Source organism: Lonchura striata, chromosome 1 (genome assembly GCF_046129695.1).
Source record: "Lonchura striata isolate bLonStr1 chromosome 1, bLonStr1.mat, whole genome shotgun sequence".
Taxonomy (NCBI): Eukaryota; Metazoa; Chordata; class Aves; order Passeriformes; family Estrildidae; genus Lonchura; species Lonchura striata.
The window spans coordinates 22,190,226-22,203,800 of record NC_134603.1 but is presented as its reverse complement, the minus strand read 5'-3'; the positions used below and the strand labels follow the sequence as shown (position 1 = coordinate 22,203,800).

General features: G+C 35.5%; 1 protein-coding gene across 4 annotated transcripts in view; it reads left to right on the top strand.

Annotated features, from left to right (window-relative positions):
• The window catches only part of VPS13B (vacuolar protein sorting 13 homolog B), a 434,787-nt gene that overhangs the window by 136,452 nt on the left and 284,760 nt on the right, over nt 1-13,575 (top strand). For all 4 annotated transcript variants that reach the window (XM_021529420.2, XM_021529422.2, XM_021529419.2 and 1 more), the window contains exons 18-19: nt 6,110-6,244; nt 7,075-7,248. In XM_021529420.2, coding sequence (XP_021385095.2) covers nt 6,110-6,244; nt 7,075-7,248 — 309 coding nt within the window. The remainder of the gene's footprint in view (nt 1-6,109; nt 6,245-7,074; nt 7,249-13,575) is intronic.

Below are 13,575 nucleotides of genomic sequence, written 5' to 3'. Positions count from 1 at the left end.
AATTACTCTCCCTGCTGCTATTCTTTAGTAAGCTGGGAAATATTTTGCGATATGTAAATCTCTATTTATAATGATGATCGTGCATATTGTTTACTATTTAGGCAATGGAGAAACCTTAGTTAGTTTACAGGCAGTTTAAGGATTTAAGTGATTCATTAGAGAGATTTTTAAGTGTTTTTTGCTGCTTATGGTCTGATGAAGAGAATGATGCATACTTACATTGATAAATACTTTATCATTGTTGCCCAAGAATAAAGCAGCTTGACCTTCTTTAGGGAGTATTTCAATTTGTCACCTAATTTCACCCTTTCTTGCATTTACTTTTTCTTTTAGTACCATGGTTGGAGAAAATAAAATCAGAGCTATTTTTTAGGACAGGGTTCTCTTATGTGTGGAGCTCTGTTCAGTTCAGTAGAAAATCTGTCCAGTTCACAATACGTTAAAGGCAAGACAACACTACCATAATCCTGTTGTTGGTACCCTGTTAACTCTTGGGAGGGGGTGGGGACGAAGCAGTAATTTTTTAGAATAGTGATATGTAGATTAAAAACTGGTTGACACAGTTACAGCTTCTATATTTTAGGAGAACCTCTCTTTTTCTCTGTTTTTCCAGTTTAAAAAAGGAAGTGGGATAGTGTGGGGGGTGGAGGGGGGGACCTCAAACACAAGACCTGAGTGATTTCAGGTGATGTGTGTGAGGAAGCAGAATGATTGAAAGAGATGTTGAAGTTCCTATGTTGCTGCTGGTTTATTGCAAATAAGAATGTGAAAGCTTTATGCTCTCCCAATGCTTTGAACGTGAGAAGTAGGACTGGTGCCAGTTAGAGCTGGTCTTTGTGGCTTCTATTATGTTCTTTCTGAAAGAAGGAAGGAATTAAGTTTGGTTTTAGCTTGGAGCTCCTCAGAAGCACCATCTCACTAACCAAGCCCAATACAGACTCCAGAAGTTCTCACTGAGAACTGCCTAAGCAGAGACTGAACACAGATGACTATCTCTTAGAAAAGAAGTGAGGTTTCTCTTATGCTTCAATTTGTTTACTAGCTTTTCTGTGTTAGTCATGTAAAACCTAAATATATGTTTCTGTGAAAATAATTTGACATTTTTTGTCATGATTCCAGTAAGACTTATGCTTCAGTGTTATTTCATTTAGTTAATAGCTCCTTACTTTAATTTATGGATTGATCTTTTTACTGTTTGAAATTATTTTGACAAGTATGTGACAGTCTTTTATAATATCATGTTGCCAAACCATAGTTTATTGGTACTTAATGCTTTAAATATTAAGATTTTTCCTTCTGAGGCCACAGACTAAATGTGGGGACAATTCATGTGGAGTTGCTTCTAGAAGTTCGTAATGCCTTACTCATTTCCTATTTCATATTTTGCAGTTTTTTTATGATTTTTCTAAAGAATTACTGAATTTCAGGGATTTGGCGGCACACAGTTCTGACTGTTGTCCTCAGAATCAGTAACATTACTCTTTTTTGGTTTTCTATGTTTGTTATTGATCAGTTTAGATTTTCTTTCTTGGTTTGCCAGTAATCATTGCAAATTCACTTTATTACAAATTGATTGGTAAAAGCTGTTCATTGGTAAAATCATTAGTTAGGTGATGTTTTTAAACAGGCCTTAAATTAAATGAGTGTTTAGATTTCTAGGCTTGCTAGAAGAAATCTTGAGCTGATTTATAAAGACGTAGTTGTGATTTGCCTTTATTTGTTTCCCCCCTGCTTGCACATGGAATAACACTGAATGCAGGACCTTGGGGCAAGCTGTATGGTTTGATTACGTACATGGAACAGGCCAAAGCTATATCTGGAAAGTTGGAGGAAGGATGTGAATACCTTTTTGCAAGTGTGGGAAAATCTTTCTTGACTGCACAATATTTCTGTTTGTGTAATGGCTTTTCAGGCTTGGAGTTATAATTAAAGTGAGTTAGTGTGTGCAAGGTGTAAATTGTCAAGGTGTAGTAGATTTTAAGTTATAAAACCTTTCTGCTTATTTTGGGGTTCTACCATATGGAGAGAACAGTTTTTAAGTCTTTGGTGATATGATTTATGTGTCTGAATCAAGTGAAATAAGCTATACTTGATCACCGAGTGTACGCATGGCTACGTATTGGGAAGGAAGCACTGGATTTTTGCTGCAAATCATTCTAGAATGAGCAACATGTTTGCAGGGAAAAAAACCCAGACATCTAGAAAATTTATCTGGAAGGAGCCATAAGTGACATTTGATGGTGACTGGCATATGTATCTCTTTCTCCATAAAGTCATTGATTCCCCTGTTGCTGGTGAAAATAATAAATTAACTGAAGAAAAAGTGTTTTGTGCTAAGAAAAAACACGGTGCCCTAATTTCACTCCACTGGGCAACAAAGTCAAGTAAATCCAAGTTGTGCCTTTGCAAGCAAGATTCTAGAAGAATAAGTACAGCACAAGTTCTACTCACATGTTTTGCACTTTGGAAATAAGCCTTTCTCATACTTCATTTGGAGGATGTTGAATTTGCATAATGTTTGCTGTTGGCAGTGATAGATTTGGTTTTCCTAGTGTCTGTTCAAATTCATGCTCAATGTCTTAATTAAAATGTTGTGGTCTGTTTGTCTCCATACAAAATTTCAGTTAGTATGTGGAGGCGTGGAACATTTCTAATCTGGGAATTTGAGCATCTTCATAATCAATCCCTTAAAACACGACTGTAAGAAAAGTTCATAAACATTGAGATGAGAGCAGGAAGCTCTAGTCTTTGCTTGTTTAAACATCCGTTTGCTGAATGAGATATTTAAGGAATATTTTAGTTATGTGAACAACTGTTGAGACTTTGATATTATAATGATATCACAATGAAAGAAATAAGGGAGACTATTTGGGAGGAACTGAAGTTACAGGGATGGAAACTACAGATAGAGGTATGTGCAGGAAACAAGGTTTCTTTCTTCCCTCTAGAGCAGCTTGCCAGTTTGACAAGTTTATGAGAGACGGTTCATAATTTCCAAAAATTTTCAGAGACTGAAGAAAATGGCCTCCTATTTTAAACAAATTTATTAGAAATGGTTCAATAGAAGTCTCTAAACTTTCTGTGCCTTGAAAAAGATTTGTAACTTGGCAAGGGCAATCAACCTTAAGTTTAGGTGAATTTTGTCGTTATGATGAAAGTCTAGTTAGACATTCTAAGTTTCTTAATGTGTTCTCTGTATAGGATTTCAGTAATTAATGAATAGGTTTTTTGAGTATCCATCAGTCCAGAGCTGTGCAGCCTGAGAGGATTTTTTTTTCTGGCAACTTCTTGGTTGCTGTAGTTATCAGGTGTTGAAGCTGAAAGCAGGTTGGCGTTTGACATCAAAGCAACATAGAAAAGGAAGGTATGAGTATGCTGTGTTTTCCCGATAGTTCTCTATTTTCTGTCAAATAGTTCAAAACAATGGACAAAGTGTTTACCCTTACCCTGTAACAGGAAAAAAAAAAAATCTTATTACTGCCTCCAGTTATTTCATATGCATTAAAATATGATGGCTAATTATCTGTGACCATGTATTAAGGGTTTCTTTATGTCCAAGCCATTAAGCTTTCCTGGCTTCCCATCATGTTCCTTAACTGCTGGTTGGGTGAAAAGCAGTTCATAGGCTCGTTTGAGCAATGCTTTACTGACTGTCATGAATTTGATGACTGGTCAGTTGAAGAGGGCAAATACACTCATGCTTTCATGAAGGTTGTAGAAAATAAATGCCTTGGATAATGCTGTCATATCTTGCTGAAATTCAGTAAGTCCAGAAGTTACTTGGTGAGGGACTAGGAGTAAACAGAAACAAATGTGAGCATGATCACACTAAACTTGGTTCCTTTTTTTTTCAAATAGGATGCTAAACTAAAATGTAAGTTTGCATATAAGTAACATGGACAGTTTTAGTAGCAATGCAAAGAAGTTGATAAGGATAATGCATCTAAAAGTGAACTTCATTATGGAAATAATTTAGTTTTAAAACCACTTAGTCTTCCATAGGGAAGTGATAGAAATGTATTGGACATCACACCTTTTATTTTTTTTTTTCATAAAATAATTGCTGAAAAATGAAAACAGCAAGGAACTACCAGTTTTAAAAAGGCATAAAAGATGAGGATCAAATTGTGACCTCAGTTTGATTTGCTTAAACTGCAATATTGGCTGCTACTAACAGTTTAATAATCTTTGTTTTGGAATTGGCAGAAGATGGATATTTTTTTCCCTTTTTTTTTTTTCTTTTTAAAATTTGAAAGCAATGGCCTCTATTTTGCACAAATTTATAGGAACTACGAGGAGGCAGAAATGCCTACAGATTTCCTAGTTTTTTTTGACAAATTAACGTATTGTGTCAGATACCATGCCTTAGATCAAAGGGGATTTTCAGCTTTAAAAGAGGTTTACCCTGGACAAAAATGGGAATGAGGGTCTGTTCACAAGACAAACTGGTAGCTGGTCTTTCAGACTGAAAACTGATGGGGTGTTGTAATGGGAGGCACACAAATTAGTTTCAGTGAGTATTCTTTGAGCTTGAAGCCTTCCTGAGTCAGAAATCAGGAAAAGTCTGGACATACCTCAAAGACGGAAGACAGGTTTAATTTTCATATGAAATAATACCGTGAGTGTGGAACCTACTTTTGGATGGCAGTCTGCTTTATCACGTGCTGTGTGTCCCTTCATGTGTTTCTTCTTTGTTTCTATCATGGAAAATACTTTTGATTCAAAAGTTATTTTAATGTCTTACCAGAAAAAAACTTGAATATACGCCAAGAAGACTGCTTGCTAAATGATTTTGTATGCACTACTAAATACTTTTCAATCTTTAGGAACTGGTATAGGCACAGTGAACTAAGCATAATTACAAAGTTTGATCTGAAATATTCTGTTCCCTATAATTCTTTTTAGGATTTTTTCCTTACTAGTTAATGTATATTAAAGGCTGTTCTTTGGGTTAAGTCTTGGAGAGATTTTGCAAAAAACCTAATTAATTCTGTAGATAATTACACTTCTTTAATATGTTTAATAATCTTGAAATATGTATAAAAATGCTTTTTTACCTGATATTCCACAATGCTTTCCTTGCATAATTATGGATTTTGGAACAAGTTCTATGTTACGTACATGAGGAAATGGTTCCATAATTATACTAATGTTTGCATAATTAACAAGCTGCTTGCCAATTTTAACTGACAAATTCCAAGTTGCTTCTGCATGAAGGGGAAAAAAAAAACCATAAAAAAGGCAACTTCTGTTAGTTTTTCCTTTCATACTTCTTACAGGTGTTGAAACTATTTATTTCTAATTTGCAAGTGAATTTATGTGTTTTGTTTCTGATAGGCAGTGCTGTACAGATTTGGAGGGCTGGCTTCCTCCACCTATACTCTGGGGCTGTTTTGGGGGGCTGCCCTCAAGCTCTGCCAACAAATCTCAGTTCCTGGCTTGTGCAATCCCCTGCTGCTTCTGCCGCAGCTCTAGGCAGCTCCTCAGAAGTGACTGCCAACAGCACTGACTTCTTCCAAGTGGTGCAGTAGTTTTCTGGTGCTCACAAATGGGGGCTGAGGAGAGACCACCAAAACTTATTTCCACTTGTGACCCAAGGCAAGGTTTGAACTCCAGTTTCCGCTGAAAAATGGCAAGTGTGCCACTGGCCTTCTGTACTGCTCAGCTGCATGGATCTAATGCTTTACATAGCTACTGAGTAGAATGTTGATGTCTAAATAAAAGCTGAAAACACTTAGTCATTTTAAGATCCTGAAATTAAATGCTCCTAATAAAAACATGAAGGAGAATAGTTGATGGGGCACTTGTAAAGTGAAAATGAAAGTGTTATCTATGTGTATATATGCATATTTGTTATTTCAATTTCTAAGTGGTCCTTGTTTGTTTTCCTCAGTGTTTATATATATTTCATGGATAACTGTTTGTATTAAAAAAAACTCATATGCAGCGATCTTTCACTTTCATTTAAAACCTGTGAATCACAACAAAAATGCTGTAAGAACATCTAAGGTAGATAATTAAAATATAATTAAGTTTAAATACCTTGGTGAATGAATATAAAAATATTTAAATTCAACAGGCTAGTACATTTGCAGTTTTCTTTTATTAGGTGTGAAATCTAAGAATCCCCTGCCAACTCTTGAGGGCTCAATCCAGAATGTTGAATTGAAGTACTGCAGCACATCATTGGTCAAATGTGCCTCTGGGACCATGGGATCAATAAAAATTTGTGCCAAAGCCCCAGGTATGTGCAGCTGGACCATGTAAAACTTTATTGCCTGTATAGGAGAATTGGCCTTGCTTTTTACAAGGGGAGTTACTGAAACAAGAATTTACTCATTGTTCCTATGAATCAGAGAGGGGGTTTTGTATTCTGTTTTGGGGGTTTTTGTTATTATTAAGTATGTCATGATGATCCAGTCTTGCCTCAGTATAGTCAAATTCTACACTGAATAAAAAAAACAGACTTTTTTTTCTGCTGAGACAAATATTAATCGGGAAACATTCAAGAAATAGGAAAAGTACAGAATACTTTCACCCAGCTTTATCCTTAGCATAATTTTGATGTATTCTCTTGATTGTTTAATGCCTCATTTTCCATTAATGCTACAGGTATGTACTTTGCTTGTAAAGTTTTTGAGGACTCTGTGATTTTTTTTTAACTTCTTTAATACAGTTTTTCCTGAGGACCATGTGGGAACTTATCAATATCTACGATGTCTTTATGGATAAAAAACAGCTAAGGTCAAGAACATGAAAAATTGAGTGTCTTTAATATCATGGTGATGTTTAAGTAGATTATTTTATAAAAGTGGTAAGGAAATGACTGTTTTAAAGATAATCAATTACTTTATTTGAAATCCTCCTGGATATCAAGGTATTTACAGGATAAACATTAAGTAGATTGCCAAACAGTCTATCTACTTGGATAGATAGACTGCTCTTTCTATTTGCTCTTTTAATTCTGTATTCACAATGTAAATGAATAGATGTTCTCTTTGGACTACTGAATGTTTGTCTTAAAAATTTATCTTGTTGCACTAAAAGCAGTAAGGAATCTAATTTTTATCTTAGGTGATGGTGGAAAAGAGAAGCTGATTCCTTTAATTCAAGGCCCTTCTGACACCAGAGACTTACACAGCAGTAAATGGCTCAATGAGAGTAGAAAGCCAGAATCTCTCTTAGCTCCAGATTTGGTAGCCTTTACCATCCAAATTCCACAGTATATGGACTACTGCCATAATTCTGGTAAGTACAAAACTCTTGTTAAGCTGGTATCACATTACATTTTTCCTATCCAGTGTGATTTTCAAAAGAAGGGCTTGAAATGAAATGTGCCAAATGTCAAAAATATCTTCTACACAACACTGCACACATTATAACTTTAGCTCACTGTGAGACAAAGAACTAAAACCTGCATTTTGATGTATGTCTTCTTCAATAAGGAGTGCTTCATTAACTTTGATTGCCTTTTAAAATAATTATATGAAACTTTTGTAAACTTCAGGCAGGGGAGGGAGAAGAGGCAGGATCCATGTTGAAAATAGTAGTTCGGTTCTCTCTTCTGGTACTGGGTCGGCCTTCTTATACAGAAGATGACATACTGGATTCTAAATGGTTCATATAAATTTGCAGCATAATTTATTATTAAGAATTTGTTTATCATAAAATTTGTTAACAACAAAAAAATAATTTCAAAAATGCTGCAGGGCACACATCCAACCGTATCAAATTTGGTGTTGTGGTGGCCTTAAATGAGAAGTTAATAATTTGTGAGAGTTGTTTGGCTAAATTTAAGGATGTTGTTGACTTTATGGGCAGAAATACTTTTACCTGACATTCTTATGATTTCTGTGGTCTTTCAAAAAAACATTGGTCTGTTTTAAGCAACACTTAAAATTTTGAAACGTGTCTATTTAAAATACCTCTTGTAGTTTGTGAAATGCACATGGAAGTGGGTTTTGCTGTCAGTGTGGTGCTTCTTAAAAGCCATGCTTTTATATTTTTCAAAGCTTATTCTATGACCATGCTAGGCATGGAATGAAAAGTGGGGAAAAACCAATCCAAAAAATATCTAGGTTAAGGAAAGTAAAAGAATTATCTGACCCCAATATTTTGAAACACAGAAGTAACTTGAACACTTCAAGTGTGCTTTTTTTCTGTATTCTTTCCTGTGTAATGATTCTTCAATGTCATCAGTCTGAAAAGTAACAGTGAATTTATTACTGTCATTGCAATTTTTATGTGCATATGTAAGCAACATTTGATTCGTATGCAGAGTAAATATTTGTAAGCACTGTGCACTCCAGCAGCTGTTAGGTTATATTTTCAGTAACTGCACTTCTCTGTTTTTTGGAGAGCATCATGTTGAAAACTTTTACAGCAGTGTAAAAATTATAACAATTATCTTCAGGTCCTGCTCCTAAAGCATTGCCAAAAAGCAGTTCAGGATTCAATAATATCTGAATTAGTCAGATGAAGCTAAAATCTGTTGCAGCTGTTGATTCACTTAAATACCTTTTAAATGTTCATAACAACAATATTTATTAATATGACTAATTGTTGCATTTCTTGCCTTTTTTGAGGATTTTTTGGTTTAATTTTCTAATTTTTGTCTTAGTCTATTAATTATAATTTAAAGGCTCTGTGGTTATCTGTACCGTACACTTACTGCTTTTGTTACAGGTCATAAGGATCATATACATTTTTGCTCATCATTATTATAGATGGTCCAGTTAGATGATTGGGAGTCCTTGATGGGTTGTGACAGGAGGTGCTTTATGAGAATAAGACACTGACCAATGAAGTGCTGGCCATACTCACTTTCAGGAATTTTCAGATACAAAACATTTTTTTGTAATAGACAATTGTCTGTGGCGCCTGTTTTGTAGATGAATGGACATACATTAAAAATGTGAGGATTTTAGAGTTGAAAATGTACTGGACCCTTCACCTGTCCACTCAGCATCCCAGGAAAGCTGTAGTGATTCTGTGTACACAGTGGCAGACACCAGCCTGCTCTAGCTCTGCTCCTCTAGATCTGTAGTGTGGCACCTGCGAGGAGCGACAAATGAGAGGGAAAATCTGACTGATCTGCTAAAGCCTTGGTCTCATTCAACAGGAGGAATGGCATACTGCAAATTACTTGAATTTTTTTAACATAAATTAAACCAGGAGTAATTAATGTTTAATTTGTCTCAAGTTTTATACAAAGGATCAGCAAAGCAAAAGCCTTTGCTTTCAAATACTTGCTGAAGAAACTGGGGCAATTGAATACAGGAGATATGGCTATCATTTTCATTATTACTGTGAAAATTACATGTAGGGAAAACATGAAGTGCTTTGAGAGCATAAAAATGCATTTTCCATCAGTTGCAGTCACTTCTGGGAGTTTAAAAAGCTATACTGGATAATTTCACAGAAAAAACTTATCCCTTGGGAGTAAAAGATTTTTTAAAGCTGTACTACTGGAGGTGATTGTGCAGTACTGAAGTTATGCTGTTTGTGACATTTTTCCTAATACTGTTGGATATAGTGTTCTGTAGTAAGAATTTGGACTAATTAATTCATTAAATTGAATGGAAAACAACTTCATCAAAAATAAATCAGCTGTTTGGCTATAAAATGCTAAGGAGGAGGCTGTGCAAAACCCAGGCATATTTACCCAGAGAACAGGGAGGGGACCGTTTCTCCTCTTCTTGTTGCATCAGCAACTGCCTAATGTCTTCTATCACTTGAACCATATGATCCAGGGTGATCAGCATGGTTGTGTAACTTCTTTTACTGATTGTCTGTATGTGGCCCTGTAGAGTTTGAGGCTGTATTTACAGTCAGGGATAGATAATTTGACACAATATCTTTCTTTTCGCTATTTCACTGGTGCTGTTGAGAGGAAGAGGAAAAAGAATATGGTTCTAGCAGTACCATACTGCATTGAGTGCAACTATCAAAGGAAAAAGCTCTAAACTGTGCTTTCAAAGAGGGGAGCATTTAGAGCATGTGATGTGTAGCATTTACAGTGTATAACAAGTATAAAACATATACTTATGATTACTGGTCTTGCTGTTTGATGCATAAAGTGTCTTTATCACATGGAAAACTAATCCACCTATGGCAAAGGAAGTATTTAAGGACAATGAATATAAATATGATTTTGTTTAGTCCTTAAATAGAAGTCTGAATGCTGTGATTTTAATTTTGGATACTTTGGTTGTATGAAAAACTGCACCAGGTATCTCTATGCGTAGTTGTAAAAATCAGTGAATATGCTCCTTGGTCTTTAAACTGCAGCATATAAAGTAAGTACACGAGAGGAGATTATTCCATTACCCCAGGGCTTGGGAAGGTCCTCTCGTTCTTTCTCTGAAATAACCCTGGCTTTATTAACCCTGGGAGCAAGCTGCAGACCTTGTTTGTTTCACCTGGCCTTTGAGAGAAGAGGGAGATTTCGAAATGAATGCTGGTGTTAGTGGTTAATTATGAACAGCTGTTGAATAGATGAGGTGAGCTGATTAAGCTCTATTTGGTTTGCCATATTGAATAATTGGGAGTGCATGCACAGTCAGTGTATGGACAGCTTTATTACAAATAAATCAAGAGGAACAAAAATAAAAATACATTTAATAAAGTTTTCTCTGAGATCAGCTTAAATAGTCAATAATGCAGCAGTGAAATAAGGGAGTAAACAAAAGTACTTGTATTAATATCATGTTCATATGTGTTAAATTTATACACTCAGTGGAGCAAAGCAAGAATGAGAAGGCTTCTCTAATTTGTTGAAGCTGCATAAAGGCTGAAGAGCAAACATTCAACCTTACAAAAGTTGGCATTTCTTGTTTAAGTGGTATGTTTCTCAAACTTCCAAAAACTTTAGAATTTTTTCTTCTATCAGTATTTTGATTTAGATAAGATCACTCCATTCACCCCCTTCCCATGCCAAAGGAAAAATAACTGAAGAAATAATATCTTCAAGTATGAAAAAATTGCCATAGAAGTTGTACCAGCAGGAACATAAACTTTTTTATTATTGTAAACAATCTGATTTTTATCTGTTAGAACTTAATAAAGGAGGTGAGAGATTAGATATAAGTTTGATTTCTTGCACATACACATATGCCCCCCAAATTCCCCTTTTTTGGAGTTAAAAAAGCATGTTCTTGATGTATTTTTAAATTTAATTTTGACTGCTTGCACTAGGGATATTAGTTTGAATTTTGAAGCTGAAACAATTATATTTTTAAAGTTTTCATCTAATTTAACTGAGTTCTTGTGGTAAAAAGTAATTAAGTAAAAAATCCTAGTAAAAGAGAATTCATAGTCTATTTTGAAGTATTTTGGAAGGATTTAGCACAATGAATGAATAAAAATGGTTAGTATTTTGGAGTAATTAAAGACAATTTGCATTTGTGGTTTGGACATAAATGTGTAAAAATTATACCCATCTATCTTATTACATTTCCTTTTCTTTCCCTGAGGATTTCACTATGTACTTTATCTGTAATTGTTGCCAGTTTTCTATCAAGTTCCCACTGGGCTTCTGGTGCAAAAAATCTTATCCTCTCGATGACAGAGCTTGCCTGAATGATTTCATGCTCTTAGCATTTTTGTTCACGGGAATTAGGGGGAGAATGTAACTGCAGCTGAACGTAGCATCTATTTTTGTAATTTTGAAGTTTAGGCTCTGTTATTGGAACTAAATGAAGAGATGCAGGTGTTCCCCAGTTCAAGTCCTTTGGGATTTTTTGATGGTAGATGCTTGAAAAGAAAATGCATGTGTTTCCAGAGTCAAACAGCAGCTGTGGACAAGGATTTATGTTTTTCTCAGAACTTTGGGATTTCAAAATGTTACATTTAATCACATGCACAGAAAGGAGAGCAAATGTTAAAGATGTTACATATAAAACTAGGGGACTGATCTTTTTACCATACCAACTAGTTGTGGGAATAGAGGAACAAAGTGATCTTTAATCTTAATATGCACAATTTCAAAAGGATTATGATAGTTGCCAGGACTCTGGTCTTATGAGAACTGTGCTTAGGCAGTGCACAGCATTTATATCTTCTTAATTGCTTTTAAAATCTGGTTTATTCTTATATTTTTCCTTGGAAAAATATCAATGTTAATAGTATGAGTTACTGAGAACACAGTATTCATGTAGGCTTACTTTGGAGGGTGGATTTAAATTCAGTAAGTATACATTTTTAGAAAAAAATTTCTGGCAACATCCTGTAGTTTTCAAAATTTGATTTAAAATAGCAATTCAACTGCCTGAACTGCAAGGCTATATTTGGAAGTTTTCTTTGTGACAGAATTTACGGGCAGAAGTATTTTGTGGTAATGCAATTTCTCCCTCCTTTTCTCTCTGGTGATTTTGCAATTAGTTGATTATAGCAAACAAAATGTCGGACATCTTAAGTTTAGCTGAAATTGAGGCAAGGGCAGCAGATGGTGGTACTGCTGAGCAATTCAGGAAGGAAGAATGGGGTGGCAGGAGCAGGTTGGTAACAGTGGTAAATGCCAAGTTAATTAATACCAAGGAAGAGAAATAAAAAGCCTCTTTTACCATTCACCAGTTTGTGTGTGCTCAATCCTCTGCCATTACCCTCACAACCTCAGTATGTTGTGCACTATAACAATGTTAAATATCAAATATTTTTCCAGGCTTGGATCACCACTGCATCTACTGTCTTACAAAGATCCAGCACTTAGTACTTTAAGAGAGAAGTAAACTTGTCCTCAAGTGCATTCTGTTCTGTGCTGGCTGCAATTGTAGATTTCATGTCCATGGGGGTAGCAGCAGGGAGGGACATACTAGACTATGCTAACTAGATTGACTACTTCCAGTGAGTTGCATAAATCTGGCAACTGCCAGTAAGTTCTGGTTACAGAAAGGTAATTGCACAATGCAGGAATAAGACAGCTTGTTCAACTTTCCCTCAAGTAATTCTGCAAATCCTCTTGGGGAGGTGGTGTTTTCATCTCTCTGCTTATGTTGCGGTCAGTTTCTCTCAATACGCCATAAATCCTTCAGCAATACATGTGTTCTAAAGTTCTGAGATTGTGACTAAATAGGATTCTGAATTTTGTAAAATCTTACTTTAAAAATTGATTTTTAAAAAAAAAGTTAAAAGGGGAAAAAACCTACACTGTTGTGCAAGTTGTTAGGAAGTTAGACTCTGTAGCTGAGTTCCCTGAACTCTTTCAATTGTGACTGACTTTGACATGTACTGTTCACCTGCATTGTGGAAATCAGGTAATATCTTTAGTCAAAGAAGCACTTTTGCCTTTTTCCATTTTATTTTTCTCAGTAACTTAAGTTTGGGCAAAATAAGAACAAAGCACTGTGAAGACGGGGACTCAACTCCAAATGGCAGGAGCCTTAGATGTTGCACTGGGAAATATGTGACTGAGGGGACCGCGAAGCCTGCATCTCGTCTGGATTTATATATATTTTTTTAAAACTCGTTGTCTGATGCCACAGTTTTGGAGACAGACCAGTACAAAACACACGGAGTTCATGCAGCAACAGCTCTCTTTAGTGAGGGCGTGCCTCCTTATATAGCTAAGGAGCCCAT